At 45.4% G+C, this 15,000-nt stretch overlaps 1 protein-coding gene across 18 annotated transcripts in view; it reads left to right on the top strand.

The window, feature by feature from the left end:
* Positions 1-15,000, top strand: part of LOC135101945 (nephrin-like) — a 529,348-nt gene that overhangs the window by 365,029 nt on the left and 149,319 nt on the right. For all 18 annotated transcript variants that reach the window (XM_064006385.1, XM_064006371.1, XM_064006370.1 and 15 more), the window contains 4 exons: positions 6,846-7,018; positions 7,247-7,437; positions 8,665-8,827; positions 12,830-12,984. In XM_064006385.1, coding sequence (XP_063862455.1) covers positions 6,846-7,018; positions 7,247-7,437; positions 8,665-8,827; positions 12,830-12,984 — 682 coding nt within the window. The remainder of the gene's footprint in view (positions 1-6,845; positions 7,019-7,246; positions 7,438-8,664; positions 8,828-12,829; positions 12,985-15,000) is intronic.

Genomic DNA, 15,000 nt, shown 5'->3' with positions numbered 1-15,000 from the left:
CTCGATGTTTCTCACCTACACCACACAATATTATTTTCTATTCATGACTGAAAAGTTCCATCATGTTAGTGTTGTGTAATGCTGCAAATTGGAAGAGAAATGAGAAAAGTACGGGAATCTACAAACTGAACCAGGAATATTACACCAGCGGCAGTGGTTACTTTCTTCTCGGTTCTGCAGCATCACATATTATTTCCCATTCAGTGTAGTAAAAGTTTTAAACACGCTGGTACTGTGCACTTAGAGAAACGAAAAAAAAATCAGAATAAACTTTTCAAGAAACTAAACTTTAAATGAGATCGGGAATGTTATACCAGATACCAACCACATTCTCTCTCTCTCTCTCTCTCTCTCTCTCTCTCTCTCTCTCTCTCTCTCTCTCTCTCTCTCTCTCTCTCTCTCTCTCTCTCTCTCTCTCTCTCTCTCTCTCTCTCTCTCTCTCTCTCTCTTTCCGTGTACCAACCGTCTCATTTCCTGTTAGTTTTGTATAATAAAAGGAACTGAAACAGAAACATTTAACTTAAAAGAATCGAGAAATGAAAACAGGAATATTAAATAAGGTAATGCTTAGTCTCCTCTTCCATTTATACGCCACACACTGCATTTCCTTTCCTTAAAAATATTGAAATTGCTTTCCATATTAATACTGCTTAATGAGAGAAACTGAATCAGGAAACATCTAACCTACTTAAAAAAGAGTTTAAATCACCACTAATATACCAAATACTACTTAATTAATTGCTTAACTCCTCCCAGCCTCCAACACCACACAGTTACATGGAGTTATAATTTTATTTTTCAGTGTTCTGTAATTAGAGAGACTGACACTGAAAACAGAACACGACTACAGAAAATAGACAATGCAGATGAGGCTTACTTTACATTGTTTTCCTCACCTAAACCACACTGTTACATTAATTATCCTTTACCTGCAGCATATTTTTTTTTTCCACCATGTTTTTTTATGTCTCCCTAATAATGTCCCCTACAATGACAGAAGCAGGAAAGGGAACACAGCACATACCTATATAAAAAGATAAACTTAACCAGGGTAATGCTTACTTTACGTTCTTTCTCTCCTGCACCACACAATTACAACACCCTTACATGCATTATCATTTTTCCTCACCTTATTTTTATTCCCTAATGAGTTTGTACATGTGTATTCGTGTTTGGCTGGACTGTTTTCACAAGCTTTGCACGTCGCGTTTATCATTCAATTTGTGGGGGATCAGAAGCAATTAATTGTGACCTGCTCAAAGGACGGGGATTATTGATAGATATTTGGGCGCTGATAGATCTATTTTTTTAGCATGACTCGTTGTTAAATTCCATTAATTCCTTGTACATGTAACCTTGTATGTTCATGATCCAATGGGACTATTATGAAATGTTAGTTAATCCTCTCTCTCTCTCTCTCTCTCTCTCTCTCTCTCTCTCTCTCTCTCTCTCTCTCTCTCTCTCTCTCTCTCTCTCTCTCTCTCTCTCTCTCTCTCTCTCTCTCTCTCTCTCTCTCTCTCTCTCTCTCTCTCTCTCTCTCTCTCTCTCTCTCTCTCTCTGACACGCAAGAAAATATTTCCGGGGTTCCCTTCATCCCCAATTATTTCCCTTGCTTTTCCCCTCCTGTTTCATATTACTTCTCCATGCCTCCATTTGCCTATATTCTTCTCCCCTCACCTCCTCCCCTTTATTTCTCTTTACCTCCCATTACCTTTCTCGGCCTCTCGTTACCTCTCTGCATCCGTTCCTTCTTGCCTTCCTTCTCCCTCTCTTTCTCTTCTTCCTCTCCCTCCTCGTCTTCCTTATAAGCACAAATGTTGCTCATCCTTATGAATAGTTTCGCCTGCTAAGTTTAAGCGTTAATTATATATCCCTTCTTCCTTCCTTCCTTTCCTTTCCTTTCCTTCCTGTCTTAGTTCGTTTTTTTCGTTCGTTCGTTCCCTCCTTCCCTTTTTACTTCCTTTCTTCGTTATTTCCTTCCTTCCTTCCTTCCTTCCTTCTTTTCTTCCTTCCTTCCTTCCCTTCATTTCCTTCCCTCCTTCCTTCCTTCCTTCGTTCTTTCTCCTGTGGGCAGTTGTCGTAGCCTCGCCCGCCTCGCCTCGCCTCGCCTCGCCTCCTTGGTTTAATCGCTGCATTTCCTACACCTTCCGAATTAGCACAGGGCGGCATGTCAGCCTCGACCGCCGCCCATTACCACTGACGCTAATCCGCTGGTATAGTCGTTCCGTTTCCACCTTCTGCTGCTCCTCCTACTTTTTCTGAAGCCCCATCCTTCCTCCTCCTCCTCCTCCTCCTCCTCCTCCTCCTCCTCCTCCTCCTCCTCATCGTGCTATTCCGCCGGTTTAAAGTTATTTTCACGTTTGCTTCGTCGGCGGAGCTCTTGAACAAACCGTCTGCCTTAAGTGGGGGTAATCCTTGGTAATGGTTGTGTGTGTGTGTGTGTGTGTGTGTGTGTGTGTGTGTGTGTGTGTGCCAGAGAGAGAGAGAGAGAGAGAGAGAGAGAGAGAGAGAGAGAGAGAGAGAGAGAGAGAGAGAGGAACATTTTTATCCATTTCAAATCTCTACCCAGACAAGGCCAGATTATACCCTTCATGTACTACAGTTGCCCCACAGAGTACAGTAAATTCCCTGCCTGTACGTAAGGCAGATGGCATTTAACTCTTTCTCTGTGATATGGAACAATTCACAACACTAAAGGCAATGTACAGGATCCTTTACAGCATCTGCAAGGAAGAAATGGGATGAAAAAGGTAGATCATCCAGTACCTAGCCAGTGTTATGCCCAGAGGTGGCTGTAAAAAAAGCAATGGATAAACCTTTAAACTAGTCTGTGATTAAGGAAACGTGTGAAATAGCAGTAAAAGGGTTAATATATATGGACTAATGAACTGTAGAAAAAAGCAATAGATAAACCTTTAGACTGTGATTAAGGAAACGTGTGAAATAGCAGTAAAAGGGTTAATATATATGGACTAATGAACTGCTTTATATCAAGACCTGCCCGAGCACTCAAAAAAGAACCAGGATGAGATCGAATGAGATAATTACCAGACACTCTCTATTTTTTTTTTTTTTTTTTTACCTGATACACTTCGTCCCAGAATACGACATCGCTATTCTGGTCCACAATTAAACGCACCAAAAATATTACAATGGATGGCACTGGAGAAGATAAACATAAACAAACCAGCACACCATGGCACATTAACATCAATCACTTGTATGGGCATTCAACACACACTCTCTCTCTCTCTCTCTCTCTCTCTCTCTCTCTCTCTCTCTCTCTCTCTCTCTCTCTCTCTCTCTCTCTCTCTCTCTCTCTCTCTCTCTCTCTCTCTCTCTCTCTCTCTCTCTCTCTCTCTCTCTCGGCAGCATTAAGTGTGGATCTGAGTAATGAACGGCAGCGGGAAATATAAGGGATGGAATGATAAAGGGAACCCAAATGCATATGCAGTTAAATGAATCATATGGGCTAGGAGTAATAGGAGCAGCTTTGTGGAGAGAGAGAGAGAGAGGGAGGAAGGGGAGTGAGAGTGAGAGGGAGAGGTATGTGAATGAGTGAGTATAAGGTCAGGTCAAGCAACTTCCGAACAATAAGGGCGGACTAATGAAGATTGATGGCTCAGTGTTATGGGCTCATTATTGGATTCTGTCACGCAAAGGAGAGAGAGAGAGAGAGAGAGAGAGAGAGAGAGAGAGAGAGAGAGAGAGAGAGAGAGAGAGACCCAGCCTTTGTCTTACACCATCACCAGTCATCCACGTATTTCAATTTGCATTTTCTCTCCCCAAATCTCAGAAAGGAAGGTTATAATCATACTTCACCCGTTTTCTTTCTTTCTTTTTTTTCCCCCGGTAGTGAGACGACCTTGAATATTTTGACTTTGATTATCATGTGAAGTTATGTCTTACTCACACGAAGAACTAGAAGTGTACGTACGTGTGTGTGTGTGTGTGTGTGTGTGTGTGTGTGTGTGTGTGTGTGTGTGTGTGCGTGTGTGTGTGTGTTCCAGCTACTCTGCACGTGAGCACATCCTTCACCCTTGATTATAGAGGACCATTTTTCTCTCCTGGATTGAAGGGACGTGTTTGATGCAGGACCGACCGAGGGGCTGCTGGTCTGACGGACGGACACACACACACACACACACACACACACACACACACACACACACACACACACACACACACACACACACACACACACACACACACACACACACACACACACACACACACACACACACACACACACACACACACACACACACACACACACACACACACACACACACACACACACACACACACACACACACACACACACACACACACACACACACACACACACACACACACACACAGCTGAATTTTCATTACCAAGGCAGGGAAGGTATACTCTCTCTCTCTCTCTCTCTCTCTCTCTCTCTCTCTCTCTCTCTCTCTCTCTCTCTCTCTCTCTCTCTCTCTCTCTCTCTCTCTCATACACAAGACAATCGCATTATTTTTTTCTTTTAATTCCAGCCCCTCTCTATCCCAGGGCTGGTGTAAGCCCCTTTCCTTGCTTAATCTCTCCCTTTCATTCACCGGGGCCAGGCTGGCAATCCAGACTCTCGCTAAGCCTCGCCCCGTCTTTGCTCCTCACCCGAAAATATGATATTGTAAAAACTCTGAATGTTATTGTTAATAGTTTGGATAATGATGCTTAATTTATTTAGTAGATTGCTGTATTTCGTCTAAAAACATAATTAAAACCGAATATTTTTTTTAATCAGTGGCTTTTCGTCACTAGAAATTTACCACTAAAAAATATCACTTTATCGTTAATACTAAGAGGAAAGCTAATAAGAAGGAAAACTGTGTATAATTTCTTACAAAAAAAAATAAAAAAATTGGAGCTTCATACTGACTGATTTTTATCATCTTTATCCATCCAAGCGGTGGAGATTTACTTAATGAATACCTGGAGGACACTGATCAAGTTAATCTGACAGTGCCTGATGCTGCACCTTTGATTTCCTTCATGAACTGAGTCACACCTTTCATTGTTAGCTCCATTGAGTAGGGCGAGGGAAGGAAACACTGCTGTCCTCTCCACCTGCCTCGCCTTCTTTCAGCTCCTTTGTACCGCTGTGCAGATTGGTGTGCTAATGAGAAGACCCGCGGGACCTTCAGGGATGTATTATGTGCATTGTCAATGTCCCGCTGTGATTCAAAGAAGAGCTGCTTTGACTGTTAGGTAAAAATGTGCCGGTGATCAATGTTTGCTGCCATTGGATGTGCAGTGGCGCCAGGCAGGGAAGTGTTGGGGCATTGGTAGGTGTGGCGACTGATGATGCTGACGGTGATGGAGAGGGTGATGCTTGGTTGTGGTGGTTGTGGTGGTAGTAATATGATAGGCAGCAGTTGTAGTGTAATAGTAATTATGATCATATTCATTATTGCTGTTGCTACTATAATTATTTACTATTCTTAAAAATGCTGTTTCCATTGACATTATCATCATAAATCATCGTTTATTACTATATTGCTACAGTAACCAATCGATGAAGCTGCAATAAAGAATAACAAAATAATTTTATAAGTAAACAGGTAAAATAGAAATGTTTGCCGTGTATTGTGACACACAACTAACTGTGGATTCAGTGCAGCATTGTGAAATAGTTTATTTAGTTTCCAGTTACAGTAACCACCACAGGTGTAGTGTTGTCATTTCAGTGTGCAGAGAGTCAAGGTAACCTTTCACCATGGTAGGGAACTGTTATAGAGCTGTGGACTGAAAAACAGGCGGCGCCCCTTTAGGAAATATCGCCTTATCTGGCACTGAAATCCCGCGGTTGCGCCTCTGGGCAAATACTTCCTCCAACACGGGTTACTGTTGTTGTCATGATTCATTATTTGCGTGCGTCTCGTTCTCTTACATCCGTGTCCAGCATGTCAGCGTTACCATGGCGGTGCGATGCTGGCCTGGAAGATTGGAACCCCCGATGTGTCTCGGTCCCGCTGTTCTCTTCTCTCGGGTCGTGAAGCCACAATGGTGGATGAAGAATTTGTGTGTCCAGACTGATGTGGAGGCTTGTGTAACCTGGTGTATCTGTTGCTACTTCAGCTTTATTGTAAGATGCATATTCCTTTAATTTCTAGCTACATATACAAATAATAATAATTGTAGCTACGATCATTTGAAACACTTTAAGCCTTCCCATATAATATTTTTCCAAATCTCAAACTGTGACCCTCCCCTCCATGCAGCGCCGCGTGTTTTATAGAACAGTTCCGCTGCCAGGACAGGATTAGCCACTTGTTCTGTGCAGTGTTTTCAGGAAGTGTTTGCAAAAATATGACGCCTCAATTTTCTTTTACACGATTTGCATCTTTAGTGACTGGTGTGACTTTTGAAATCGCAGTGACTGGTCTCATAAATGGCGGATAGTTTCAACGGTCAGTCAGTCAGTCAATCTGTCTGTCTGTCTATATACCTGTCTATCTAGCTGTTTATGAATTTATCTATCAATATATCTATTCATCTATCTACACACACACACACACACACACACACACACACACACACACACACACACACACACACACACACACACACACACACACACACACACACACACACACACACACACACACACACACACACACACACACACACACACACAAACAAACAAACAAACAAACAAACAAACAAACAAAAACACAAACACATTTTAAAAGTAGCAACAAAAAAAATCAAGAGAACCTTCTTATTGATCTTGCTTCTAAGTAAAATAAAGAGTACAAAAAAAAAAAAAAAAGCACTTCCTCACTCTCACTAAATGCCTCTCTCTCTTCCACCACAGTTACGACAACCGGCCGGGGCGCCTGCAGGCCTCCGAGGAGCGCCACCTGGTCAAGAGTCATTTGCTGCAGGGCCGCGTCAACTTCCGGCCAGGTCACCAGCCGGCGCTGCACATCAAACCCGTGAGGAGCACTGACCAGGCCAACTATACCTGCAGGGTGGACTTCCGGATAGGTGAGAGAGAGAGAGAGAGAGAGAGAGAGAGAGAGAGAGAGAGAGAGAGAGAGAGAGAGAGAGAGAGAGAGAGAATGTTATTTGCATGCCTGCCTCTGTGAGTTAATAATAGGACAGCACAAAAGCCAAATGACATACATAAAGCATCAGTTGAGTGTAAGTAATTGCGTAGTGAGCCTTCCCACGTTTACCACTCTTGCTACACCGCCTCTCTCTGTCCTCCGTCAGCCACGTCGCGGCGCACACACCTCAGCCTTCACGTGGTGGTGCCGCCAGACGCTCCCATCCTGAAGGCCGGGGGGCAGAGGGCGACAGACGGTGTGCTGGGGCCCCTGCAAGAGGGTACTTCCCTGGAGATCACCTGCAGTGTGGCCGGCGGCGTCCCTCCTCCCACTGTCGTCTGGAAGCGGGATGGGGAGGTGAGTCGCCCGGGGATGGGTTGTTCGGGGCGTGGCTGGTGATTGGTGAGGGGCCTGGGGCTGAAACTGACTGTGTACATGACTTTCTTCTTGTAATGTAATCTTTTCCCTTTCCACCGCGACAAAGGAGCTTGTCGTTCACTTTTATCCTCCTGGTGATACTTAAGGCAGTGTTATTCCCCTCATTATCCTTATAGCGATAAAAACCAAAGCCTAATAGTTACTAAAGTTAGTTTAATGCCTCAAAAGTTCCACGGTCCGTGTTATCTCCTGGCCGCCGCCACGAGCAGCGCCGCTAAAGCCTTTGCCAACACTCGCCTCCCAAGGCCTCACTTTATGTGGTAAAAATAAGCTTGTTTAGCCATAATCTCAGTCATCGAGCCCGTCGCCGCCGACTAGCGGGATTACACTGAGGAGCAGCGCGTTGGCCATAAGACCGACGTGTTTTCTTTCTTTCCCTTTTCTCGTGGTAAATTGTTTGATTGCATTACCGCTGAGCTATTGCACATTGCTCCCTCCTGGCACGCGTCTGAGGCAGGCAGATAAGGCGGGATGGAAGCGAGGTGCTGGAATTTCGAGAATTTCCAGATTGGAGCTTGGAAGGGGAGAGTTTTTGGAGAACGAAAAAAAAAAAAAGACATTGGCGACGGCTATTCATGCCTAAGAATTAGTTTTCAAAGTGGGGTTTGAGGATCTTGATGAGGACGTTTATTGAGAAAGAGACTGAGAACGAGTCCAGGAAGCTTAGTCCCGTGAATTCCCGACAATGAACGTAGATTAGGTGATGCAGGGAAGGCAGAGTTGGCGAGAGGATATAGAAAACCATTCAGGAAGAGAAGGAAAACATGGAAAGGAAATGGACACACACACACACACACACACACACACACACACACACACACACACACACACACACACACACACACACACACACACACACACACACACACACACACACTTAAACAATGATAACCAAAGCTGTTGTATAATCCATCTGTTGAATACAATAACGCTTCAGTCCTCCCTCACAATACCTTGCCTTATAACTTACCATGTACCCAGCCATCCTAAAAATAAAAATAGAAAAAAAAAAGAAACAAACAAATGCACAGAAAGCTTTATACACTAACGCACCAGCAAAACAAGAAACGGTAGCGAAATACGTTGAATATATTGGAGGTAAAAGGTTCGCGTAGTTTTCAGTTCCATTTTCTTTAACTTCTGCAGGTCTTGGACTCGACAGCAGAGTCTCGGTCTCCGGCGCTCACCATCAACCGGCTGAGCATCCTGCAGCTCACGCGGGACTACCACAACGCCAAGCTCACCTGCGTCGCCTCCAACAACAACGTCACCGCCCCCGCCAGAGCCTCCGTCACCGTGAAAATGAACCGTGAGTGTTTTGAGTGTTTTTACCGGAGAGAGAGAGAGAGAGAGAGAGAGAGAGAGAGAGAGAGAGAGAGAGAGAGAGAGAGAGAGAGAGAGAGATTGGCTGATTGATTTATTGAGGGAGTGAATGATATTGCGTCACATTAATAAGATCAAGAGAGAGAGAGAGAGAGAGAGAGAGAGAGAGAGAGAGAGAGAGAGAGAGAGAGAGAGAGAGAGAGAGAGAGAGAGAGAGTTTGCCTGTGAGTGTTGTGCGTCACCTAGACCTACTAGGGTAGTGTCAGCTTAGGCCAGACATCCATTAAAGAAGGAGTGTCAGCTGTACATCGCTGCGGACTTTCGTCATGGGGAGAAAAAACATTTTAACACCTCACTCTTTCACTCTTTTCTGCTTCGCCTCTCACTTCCGTCCTCACAAACCACACCCCATATTTTGAAACGCTTCCTGGTCTCGTAATTATTTTCATGACCACAGAAATCACTCGTAAAGTTTTTATTAGTGTTTTTTTTTCATTGAATTTGTTGAATTCTTATTAAGTCTGTCTTTATGTAATTATCAGACTTTGTAAAATCACTCAGTCGTAATAGACATAATTGCAGTGAACAAAAAACTGGATGACTTTTAATTTGTTAACTGCTGAAAAAAAGTATCATTCTGTGATTAATGAAATCACCTAATGGCATCTGGGATGTAATTAAACAGGTGTCCTAGTATAGAAAGGGTTAAACTGTCACTATAATCATGAAAACACTCTTGAAATAAAACCAAATAACCTCCACTAGATCCAATTAACAATAGACTGCAATGAGGCGTCGATACCTTTGAGGATGTGGTCACTGGGTCGTATGTTGCTAGTGAATGAGCTAAAAAAGAAAAAAAAAAGAGAGAGAGAACCCCAGTGAAAAAAAGTGAACGGGTAATATTAGAAAATGTACTCAGACACACCCACACGCGCGCATTGGGTCGGGCTGTCCGCGGTGGGCTTTGCAGGGCTGCGTTGTCCTTGGGGATGCATAATGAATGTCCAGGGCTGCAACTCAAAGGCTCACACAAGCTGCCCGGACAGATCAAAGCCGGCCCAGGTAGTGGAAAACACAATTCTATCGTAAGGTAGAAGTGTGGCTGGCTGGCTCTCTCTCTCTCTCTCTCTCTCTCTCTCTCTCTCTCTCTCTCTCTCTCTCTCTCTCTCTCTCTCTCTCTCTCTCTCTCTCTCTCTCTCTCTCCAGGATTAAAATATGAATGTATAAATGGTCCCACGTAAAATGGAACACAACTGCCATCAGATTCCGGTTAAATTATATGTTAAAAGGTTACAAATGTCAGGTATGAGCGGGGGAATTAAATCAGCAATAATGTTCAGCCGCCAGCCAAGCGCGGGACATGTTTAAAACCGTATATAAGTCCTTGCTTGGGATAAAGTATCACGAGGAATTAGCCGTGACGATAAAGGTCACCGTGGTAATAATAATAATAATAGCTGTCGCCGTGAAATCAGGATTCTTGCGCGCGAGGAAGGAAAATACACGGAATGAAGGTTAAGTCAACAGGGAAACGCGAAGGAGAAATGCGAAATAAATGTCCTGTATCACGGATTTCCATGCACATCCTCCTCCTCCTCCCACAGCCCCTCCCACACCTACCGCCTCCCCGCTCCGCCACGCCCCGGCTGGGATAACACACACCAGCAGCGGCACTGCAAGCTCCGCCGCTCGGGAAGGACGCTCGGCTCAGGCAAATGGTTGAAATTTTAGTTCTAATGGGCGGGCAGAATGTTGGCTCTATGTTGACTCGGAAAGTTTGGCCGCGTCGTTCCTCGCTGGGTCAAAACTTTCTTCCGTGCTAACCGTTGGAGGTGAAAATTCCGCTTAATATGTCTGGACGGGGCGTTATCTAGGCTCGAGGAGGTAAACACGGCGCTCGCTCTCTCGCTCGCCCGCTAGCTCGGGGCTACTAAGGATGGAAGGAAGGAAGGAAGGAAGTAAGGAAGGAAGGAGGGGAGGGAAGGAGGAAGTGTTGCCGTGAAAGAAGACCCGCTGGCGAAAGTGTCTTGGGGGTATCTCTTATTCTACGTATTCTCCTCTTCTTTTCCTCTTTTTCCCTCTTCCCACCTTCTTCGTCGTTCACTTCCTCTTCTTTTTCTTTGTTTATCTGTTTGTTGTGTTGCTGTTGTTGCTGTTATTCTCCTTCTTTTCCTCCTCCTCCTCCTCCTCCTCCTCCTCCTCCTCCTCCTCCTCCTCCTCCTCCTCCTCCTCCTCCTCCTCCTCCTCCTCCTCCTCCCTGCGTCGCATGCGGAGAGGGAGCTTCTACCTAAGCACATTCTTTCCCACCTATTTTGTTCCTTTCCTCTTATACTTCTCCCTGTGTTTCTCTTTTACATACCTGTCCTCATCCATCTCCTAGTCCTTCACAGCCTCTCCTCTTCCTCGCCCTCCTTTTTCTATGCGTTCTGCTCCTTCCCCTTTACCTCCTCGTCGTTGTCATCCTCCTCCCGTGCTTGCCCCCCTCGGCAGTACTGTACACACTGAATAAAACAGTCCTCTACACCCTTTCTCTGCCTCTAGCATTAAGTAAAAAGAAACGGGCTGTTCCCGGCACTTCTATGGTTAGCGCTCTGAATTTTTCCTCACTGTTTTTTCTTCGCTGGCACACTGAACTTCGTGCGCCGTAGGCAGAGCTCTCTACCCTGACGAGGCGCCCCTTTTCGCTCGTGTTCCTGGCTTATTTATGAAGAGACGTGACGAAATGCGCTGGGAAGGAATAGAAATACAGAAGGAATAGAAATACAGGCGTCTGCGCGGTATTGTCGAAGAAAAACTGTGCAGGCGGCAGCGTCGGGTGCATAGGGACGCCGTCAGCTGGAACAAGATCAAGACACAATTAGGTTTACACAATTATGACAGATCACAGTAATTGTAGGTATACAGAAGACATACTTAGTTTCTATTAGTGTGATGTCTGTCTAGCTTGAGCCGGGCTTCCTTTCCCCCAGAATCACCGCCAACAAACTGCGTCTTCAATCCCAGAGACTTTCTGATGTAATGAGCAGGTCAGGTAAAGAACAGATCGTGCTCTAAGCCGCTGTATCCGCCTGTTGAAGCCCAAAGCGGCGGCGGCACGAGCATTAAACATCATCATCTGGGAATTAAGTTGACGAAGACGAAGGATTTCACCTCCGCGACAACACCAACTGACCTTCAAGCAAAGGGGAGGCTTCACAGTTGCCTTGGAAACCGTCTAGCTATCCTTGGACGTCACAGCCTTCCAGTAATAATTGAAACCCATAGTGCATCTTCCCTTCCCCATAACGCTGGCGGAAATCTAAGCTCCTGTTTCCTTCTTCACCGGCTGGACGTGGATAAAAATTAATTAATCCCTCTCTTTGAACCGGAAGTATGAATCATTGTGAGTGAATAGTTTCATGTGTCAGAGAGAGAGAGAGAGAGAGAGAGAGAGAGAGAGAGAGAGAGAGAGAGAGAGAGAGAGAGAGAGAGAGAGAGGTGCACAGTCAGACTCCAGCCCTCCCTGTAATTACACCTGTGTCGGGGGAGGAGGACAATAGGTGACATCGATGGGGAGTCAGGCATTTTTTTTTTTTAACCATCTTACCGACACAGGAAAAAATCAAGACTGTAATAAACCTTTCCCTTCCCTTTCCCCCTTTCCCTCCACCCAACCCCTCACCTTCCCCCCTCTCTCTACCCAATCCCTCCTCTCTCTCCTTCCACCCAACCCCTTCCCTTCCCCTTTCCCTCTACCTTACGTCTCCCTTCCCTTACCCTCTACCAAAGCCCTCCCTTTCCTTTCCCTCTACCTAACCCCTCTTCCTCCCCCCACCGTCCCTCTTTCTAATCCCTCCTCCTCTTTCCCCTTCCCTCTATCTAACATCCCTCCTCTTCCTTTACCTCCATCCAACCCCTTCCCTTTCCTTCTACCCAATCCCTTCTCTCCCTCCACATTTACCTAACCCCTCTAATACTCTCCCTCACTTCCCCTCTTCTCCCGCAGTACGCCCACTGGTGACGAGGATAGAGGCCCCGCCCAAGTGGCTGAGGGTAGGGCGGGAGTTCGAGATAGCCTGCGTGGTGGCGGGGAGCAGACCGCACCCCAACGTGACCTGGACGATCGGCACTGTCACGAGCCTCACGCCGCTCATCGCTGAGGTAAGGACGCAGAGAATTAGTTTTGCTGTCTCTCTCTCTCTCTCTCTCTCTCTCTCTCTCTCTCTCTCTCTCTCTCTCTCTCTCTCTCTCTCTCTCTCTCTCTCTCTCTCTCTCTCTCTTTTTTTCGTTCTAATCCTCCTGGTTTTCGTTTTCCTATAGTCAGCTAACCATCTTTTTTCCCTCTTCCTCCTCCTCCTCTTCTTTTTTTCTTCTTTTCTTCTTCTTCTTCTTCTTAATTTTCATTTTCATGGTTGTCATCTAACGATCTCCTCCTCCTCCTCCTCCTCCTCCTCCTCCTCCTCCTCCTCTTCTTTCTTCTTCTTCTTCTTCTTCTTAATTTTCATTTTCATGGTCGTCATCTAACGATCTCCTCCTCCTCCTCCTCCTCCTCCTCCTCCTCCTCCTCCTCCTCCTCCTCCTCCTCCTCCTGCTCCTCCTCCTGTGGCCTCATCAACATGCCGGGAGCGACCTTCGGTGTCGTATAGGTCGGCCCTTCCTTAAATACAAATGTTTCCCCTTATTTTTGTGTCTCTTTCCTTCATTTCCGGCTTCTCCTCCTCCTCCTCCTCCTCCTCCTCCTCCTCCTCCTCCTCCTCCTGTTCATCTATCTCTATATTGACTTCCCTTCCTCTCCACTCCCTGCCCTTCATCTCTCTCTCTCTCTCTCTCTCTCTCTCTCTCTCTCTCTCTCTCTCTCTCTCTCTCTCTCTCTCTCTCTCTCTCTCTCTCTCTCTCTCTCTCTCTCTCTCTCTCTCTCTCTCTCTCTCTCGTCCCTTGCTAGAAAATATATGGACGGTGGACGAATATAAAGAAGAACACACACACACACACACACACACACACACACACACACACACACACACACACACACACACACACACACACACACACACACACACACACACACACACACATGCCTCACTTGAACGTATCGAATTCAATAAATAGGCAAGTTTTTATGTCGCTTGTCGTAATTATTTTGTTCCATTTTATGTCCTGGCTTTAATTTCAGGCCTGTCCCAGTAGAGAGAGAGAGAGAGAGAGAGAGAGAGAGAGAGAGAGAGAGAGAGAGAGTGAGAGAGAAAAAAAATGTAATAGCGAAAGAGAGGGATAGATATTATATATATATACAAAAAAAAAGTGAAAAATGAACATCCTGTCTCCTTATTTTTCTCTCCTGTGTTTCTACTTGAAAATTTTGTGTCGATGTTTGTATTTTTATTTCCCGGTAACAGAAAATCCCGGGGAAGGTTAAAAAAAAAAATGACTGCAGATTCATACATTTTATTTCAATTTTATGTGCGTGTGTGTCTCTTTTTGTTCTTATGTTTTTTTTTCTTATGTTTTTTTTTTTTATATGCATTTTATTTATTTTCTATCTCTCGTCCAGCACGCGTGTACCTTGACTGACATTAGGATTTCACGTGCGTTTGTTCATGTGTTTATACCCCACATCCCCCACATCACCACATCCCCAGCCTCACACTTCCCCCTCCCCCCCCCGGACGAGTTGATATTAACATGAAGAAAAACAAAAAGAAAAACAGTGCTCGTGAAACTATGAAATTTATTGTATTAATTTAATTTTGCTGGTTTATTCATGATGGCTTTAGCATTCTCTCTCTCTCTCTCTCTCTCTCTCTCTCTCTCTCTCTCTCTCTCTCTCTCTCTCTCTCTCTCTCTCTCTCTCTCTCTCTCTCTCTCTCTCTCTCTCTCTCTCTCTCTCTCTCCCCGTTCCCCTCCCAGGCGTGGGCGGCTCCTCGTGGTTTTGCAAAGGTCAACTGGAAATTATCGTGGAATGAATAAAAGTCGTGACAGGTCAAATGTTAGCCTGAGGGAAGCGGGAGGAGGAAGCATGAATGTCAGCGGGACGGGAGGAGGGTGAATGAATGTGTGGGGGAGGCGGAGAGGGCGTGAGAGAGGGAGGCGTGAGGGAGACAGGCAGGGAAAGAGGACAGAGGTGTGAGGGAGGAAGAAAAGAACAAATGTGAGAGGCAGTGAATGAGGACACGCGTG

This window comes from Scylla paramamosain, chromosome 7 (assembly GCF_035594125.1).
Source record: "Scylla paramamosain isolate STU-SP2022 chromosome 7, ASM3559412v1, whole genome shotgun sequence".
Classification (NCBI taxonomy): Eukaryota; Metazoa; Arthropoda; class Malacostraca; order Decapoda; family Portunidae; genus Scylla; species Scylla paramamosain.
Note: the sequence above shows the minus strand (reverse complement) of the source record. Positions and strands in the feature narration are given on the sequence as shown.